At 48.4% G+C, this 5,846-nt stretch overlaps 1 protein-coding gene across 1 annotated transcript; it reads right to left on the minus strand.

Moving 5' to 3' along the window:
- Positions 1–1,480: 1,480 nt before the first annotated feature.
- Positions 1,481–5,244, minus strand: LOC121600845. Its single transcript, XM_041929632.1, has 3 exons — positions 4,911–5,244; positions 1,591–3,857; positions 1,481–1,531 (listed from the first exon to the last, which is right to left on the minus strand). The coding sequence occupies exons 1-3, from the start codon at positions 5,242–5,244 to the stop codon at positions 1,481–1,483; spliced, it is 2,652 nt and encodes an 883-aa protein (XP_041785566.1).
- Positions 5,245–5,846: the final 602 nt, after the last annotated feature.

Raw genomic sequence — 5,846 nt, forward strand, 5'->3', positions numbered from 1 at the left:
AACAAAAACAATAAAAATAAACGGAAATTATGTGCATGTGCTCTCGTCGGCCTCTGCCACAGGTAAGATACAAATTTTTGTTATCGGACGAGTTACGATACCTTTTGATGTTTTCAGTGTTACTACCCGTGTCAGCTTGTCGTCTCCGGTGTGCACATGTACGATACGTGCGAGTGGCCAACGTGTTGGGGGGAGGAAATCGTCCTTCAGAATGACCAGTCTGCCAGGTAAGATGCTGTCGTTCCTCTTCGCCATGGTGTTATCGCGTTGCATCTCTTGCAGGTATTCCGTCGTCCAGTGTTTCCAGAAGCGTTGCACCATTACTTGCCACTTCTGCAAGTCGCTGAGGGTGCAGGAACGAAGGTGGGTGTAGTCCGGCTCGGGGACAGCATGCATCGATGTGCCCACGAGGAAATGCGCTGGGGTAAGTGCCGATATATCGTTAGGGTCGTCTGACATAGGTAGGAGAGGCCGCGAGTTCATCGCCGCCTCAATCTGGTGTAGGACCGTTGTGTAGCCTTCGTAGGATAGTCGCGTGCTGCCTAACTGCCGAAAAAGGTGTCGCTTGGCGGTCTTCACAGCTGCTTCCCACAATCCGCCGAAGTGTGGTGCCTTGGGAGGGGTGAAGTGCCAATTGATGCCGCGGTTAGTGCAATCTGTCACAATTAGATGTAGCTGCTGTTCATCGCGAAACATTTCGAACAGCTCGTGAAGCTCCCTCGCCGCGCCTTCGAAGTTTTTCCCGTTGTCCGAATGTATGTGTGCCGGTAAACCGCGTCGTGCTGTGAATCTGTGTAATGCAGCTAAAAAACCAGCAGTAGTTAGATCACTTACCAGCTCCAAGTGTACGGCCTTAGTGGAAAAACAAACAAACACGCAGAGGTAGCATTTTCCCGGAGCGGCTCGTTTATGGGCTGGCTTCAGGTATAATGGACCGGCGTAATCCACTCCGGTAACACTAAAAGGCCGGCTGGGAGTGATGCGCTGCGCTGGAAGCTGTCCAAGTTGTTGCTGTTCAAGTGTCGGTCGCTGTCGAATGCACCGAAAACAATTTTGCACAATGTGCTTAACAAGATGCCTTCCATCTAACGGCCAAAACTCTTCGCGAATTCGAGATAAGAGCAGCCTTCCTCCTCCATGACGAAGCTCCTCGTGTTGATACTTTGCGATCAATTGCGCAAACGGATGTTTCTTGGGAAGCAAAACAGGGTGCTTCGCTTGGTAGGGAAGTTGAGATAGCCGTAAACGCCCCCCTACACGGATAATCCCTTGTTCGTCAAGGAATGGACTTAGTGCACGTAAAGGTGATTGCTTCATCACTTCGTTTCCCTTTTTGAGCTGCCCGAGTTCAGCTGAAAATGCATCCTGCTGTGCTAGGCGGCTTAACACAGTGTTTGCTGCTTCCATGTACTCGGGTGTGACGATTAAAGGTGCGGGGTGCTGTGCTGCTGTTCGCTGAGTGCGTGCCTTTTCCTTAGCGTTACGTGTGAAGCGAATGCAGTATGATACGATACGCAGCAATCGCTTGTAGCTAGAACACAACGCAAACCAAGGGTGATTAGTGGTTGTGTGTACAACGGCAGCACTCACCTGGCGAATCTCTAGATTCGTTTCGTTGGCTGGTTCTGGGTTAGAGTTGGGCCAGATGGAAGCGGGCAAAGATAGCCAATCCGGACCGAAGCTCCACAGTTTGCTTTTCAGGAAATCAGCGGCTGACGTGCCTCGTGAAACCAGATCAGCAGGATTAGACGCGCCGGGTACATGTCTCCACTGCCGCGGGTGTGAGTAATGCTGCACTTCAGATACCCGGTTAGCCACAAACGTTGCCCATGTGTTGGGTGTGGCGCTGATCCAGGTTAAGGTGATGGTGGAATCCGACCAAAAGAAAGACTCTGCAACGTTGATCCCCATCGCCTTCTTTACCCGGTGATGCAAGTGTGCTCCTAATACAGCAGCGCATAGTTCAAGGCGGGGCAGTGTGACGCGCTTGAGCGGTGCCACACGCGATTTGGAAGAAAGCAACGTTATGCGTATCTGCCCACTTTCGCCTTCACAACGCGCATAAATGCAGGCTCCATATGCTGCTTCCGATGCATCACAGAAGGTATGTAGCTGAATACGCGCACCAGGTAGAAGCGCATAACGACTAACCTTGAATTCAGAGATGAGTTGCCAATCCTGTTGTATTGCTTTCCATTTCTTACAGATAGTATCTGGAACATACTCGTCCCAACCAGCTTTCTGCAACCATAATTCCTGCATCATCATCTTGGCCCGAATGACAATCGGGGAGATCAGGCCCAGCGGATCGAACATGCGAGCTACGTTAGATAGAATGGATCGCTTTGTCGGAATGGACACATCACTGGATATTGCGGATTCGAAAGATAAAACGTCATGCTCTGGCTCCCATGAAACACCAAGAGCCTTTACCGTCTCGTGTGGTAAGAATTGCCGCGCTGACTGTGTGCCGATTTGATCCGCATTTAAACCGGCGAGCACCTCGAGCTGATTGGATGTCCACTTTCGCAGCTCGAAGCCGCCTTTGGCGAGCAATTGAGAAAGCTCGATTCGTAACTGGCGAGCATTTTCGATGGAATCAGCACCACCGATGAAATCGTCAACGTAGAAATTAGTTTTCAAAGCAGCTGAAGCATTGGGACAAGAGTCGCCCTCATCGTTTGCAAGCTGCAGCAATGTTCTGGTTGCTAAGAATGATGAGGGGGCTAAGCCATAGGTAGCTGTATTCAGCTCAAAATATTCGATTGGCGAGTGAGGCGAAAATCGAAAGCAAATGCGTACAAATTTCCGGTCGTTAGGATGAAGCAATACTTGTCGATACATTTTCGCAATATCTCCAACAACGGCTACTTTATATGTGCGGAAGCGCAAAATTATGTCGAGCAGATCGTCCTGCACGACAGGACCGACGCATAACGCATCGTTTAGCGAAAAGCCGGTGGACGTCTTAGCTGAACCATCAAATACCACGCGAACCTTTGTTGTGGAGCTAGCGGCTTTGAACACGGGATGGTGAGGCAGATAATACGCGCGTTCGTCGTCGGAGGGGTTTTTTATGCGTGACATGTGCCCAAGCTCCAGATACTCACGCATAAAATCATGGTACGCCGCTTTTACCTTTTGATCTCGTTCTAACCTCCTTTCTAGCAAACTAAAACGCCTTAATGCTGCTGCCTTCGAAAGGCCAAGCTTATCATCGAAGTCTGCTTGTTTAGGTAAGCATACCAGATAACGACCAGCTTTGTCTCGCTGTGTTGTATCCTTGTAAAATTGCTCACATTTGCGATCCTCAGGAGAATAGCCATCGTTAACCTGTAGTTCTTCTACTTTCCAGAAACGCTCTATTGATTCTTCTAGTGAAACCATGCACACCACGGATGAAGTATGAAAAGTATTGGATGTTGCTGGCTGAGAGGTAGATGCGGATCCACTCACGACCCAGCCGAATACGCTCTCCATCAGGACTGGGAGATTTGATGACATTTTATATTGCGCCCCGCTTACAAAGAACGTGTGATAGTGCCGGGCACCGAGAATAATGTCGATCGGTGCCGACTTCTCGAAATGGGGGTCGGCGAACATAATATGTGGCGGTAATTTCCAGCCACTGGTGGACACATCATGTGCGGGCAAATCAGCAATAAGCTTCTCGACTATCAAAAACTCAACATTAATTGCATAAGGGCTCGTTCTGGAAGATACCGTGGTGCGCATCGATTTCCGCACCGGGGTGGCCGATTGACCAGCACCAATCAGTGTGATGTCGACCGTGCCCGATTTGATACCTAGCCGATTAGCAAAACGGCTACTCATCAAATCTGGCTGGGAGGCACTATCTAAAAGTGCGCGTGCAGGATGCATTATGCCATGCGCATCAACAATGTTTACCAGTGCAGTTTGAAGCAGAACTTGTTCCGTAGTTTGCCTCAATGCTGCTGCATAAGTGCGTTGCGTGTTTGCCGTGTGATCGTCTGTGTTGTGTGTGTTGTGTACGGAAGCATTTTGCGCAGCTGACGTGTTCGCAGTGGAAAATGTGCCGTAATTTTGTGAAGAGTGTAAAAGCGAGTGGTGTGTTGAATTGCAGTGTCTGCACTTGTATTGCGATGAGCAATCACGCACACGGTGATTGTCGCGCAAACAATTCAAGCACAATTTCAGTGTCATTGTGTTTCGGTACCGTTCCTCCGGTGACATTTGCATGAAACGCGGGCATTTCGATAAGTTGTGATCGGAGTGGCATATGCGTGTGTCGTGTGATGTTGACGGAAAGCTTGCTAAGCGCATAGGCGGAGCATGTTTATGTGCATAGTGCGTTTGGTTCACGGTAGAGGGAGCTTCGGTAATGTTTACCTGTAAGGTTTCCAACACTCGCATACGGCGCTGTAAAAATGCGATTAATCCTTCGTAACTAGGATTTTGGCTAGTTGAGGCATTTTCCTCCCAATCTCTTAATGTGGAGGTAGGCAATTTTGTGCACATTAAGTGTTCTAACAAGCAGCTCCATGCCTCCGTTTTTTCGCCTAGATGATTGAGAGTTTTCTTGTGACGCTCGAACTCGTCCACAAGATGGTGAAGGGTTGATGCACTCTCCTTCTTAACGGTGGCCATACCAAAAAGTGCTTGAAGATGCCGTTTCTTTAATAAATACTCATTCGAGTATCTTTCGGTGAGCATTTGCCATGCTAGCTCGTAATTGGCTGCGCTAATCGTGATTGCTTCGATCACCTTTGCGGCCTCGCCTTTCACGGAAGCTCGTAAATAATGAAACTTTTGTATCGGTGGTATTTCCATATTTTCGTGAATTAATCCCTCAAAAGTGTCCCTATACGTGAGCCATTGCATGTAATCACCATCGAACTCAGGAAGTGAGATGGTGGGAAGCTTTATACCTGCCAACGGGTTGGTGTTTGGCGTTGTGCTTGCGGATCGCGGAACGTGCACCCGTTTAGCCTTCAAATGGGCTTCAAGGCGTATCAAACGCGAGCCGAAATCGTCTCGTAACGCGGCATTGTGACTTATCACTTCCTCGGTGGCCGCTGCATCTTCCAATTTGGCCTGAATTGCTTCCAAATCAACGGAAAGCTTCTGGACCCTTGCAATGCGAATATTGATTTCGATTGCATCCCGTTCCGGGTCAAATTCGGCCAAAAACTTTTCGTGCTTAGCCAATACTGCTAGTAAAACTGTCCTTCTGGACGACAAAACGTTTATCGGAGCAGTCATAGTGCGGTTTGACAAAAAACGCTAAATTTCGCGGACACAGTGAACTTGGTCGATTGTGAGGCGACTAAAGCACAGTTACACGCGCGCAAACAGTGATTATCGCGAGAATAATTAAGATTTAGAAAACCAGATTCGTCTTAATCCTGGTCACGGCACCAATGTTTAATCTCACTATTTCGGATAATTTATTTTCCGCGTTTCGGTGTAACTTTCAAACCTTTAATATTTACCAGCAGTTATTCGTTGTGTAGCAAAATTGAAAGAGAGCTTTATTTACGACATTCACTGTTATTTATAAACTACTCGATCGAGCCGAACACTCGAAATTGAACGAAGACTGTTCGTGTTTCGTTAAGCACGATATGAAGTGACAGGGCTTGCCTGAACAAGCATTATCATGAACGCTACATGCATAAAAAGATGGAAGCAGTTATTGCGGCAATCCGGCAAAGGTTTTGGGTAATCGACCTTAGGGCCGTGGTAAGAAGCGTGATCAGCAAATGCCAGCGTTGCAAAAATGAACGCGCACGTCCCATTGCCCCGATGATGGCCCCCCTTCCAGAAAGCCGAGCCACTGTGTTCAAAAAACCCTTCACCCATAC

Source organism: Anopheles merus, unplaced genomic scaffold (assembly GCF_017562075.2).
Source record: "Anopheles merus strain MAF unplaced genomic scaffold, AmerM5.1 LNR4000008, whole genome shotgun sequence".
Classification (NCBI taxonomy): Eukaryota; Metazoa; Arthropoda; class Insecta; order Diptera; family Culicidae; genus Anopheles; species Anopheles merus.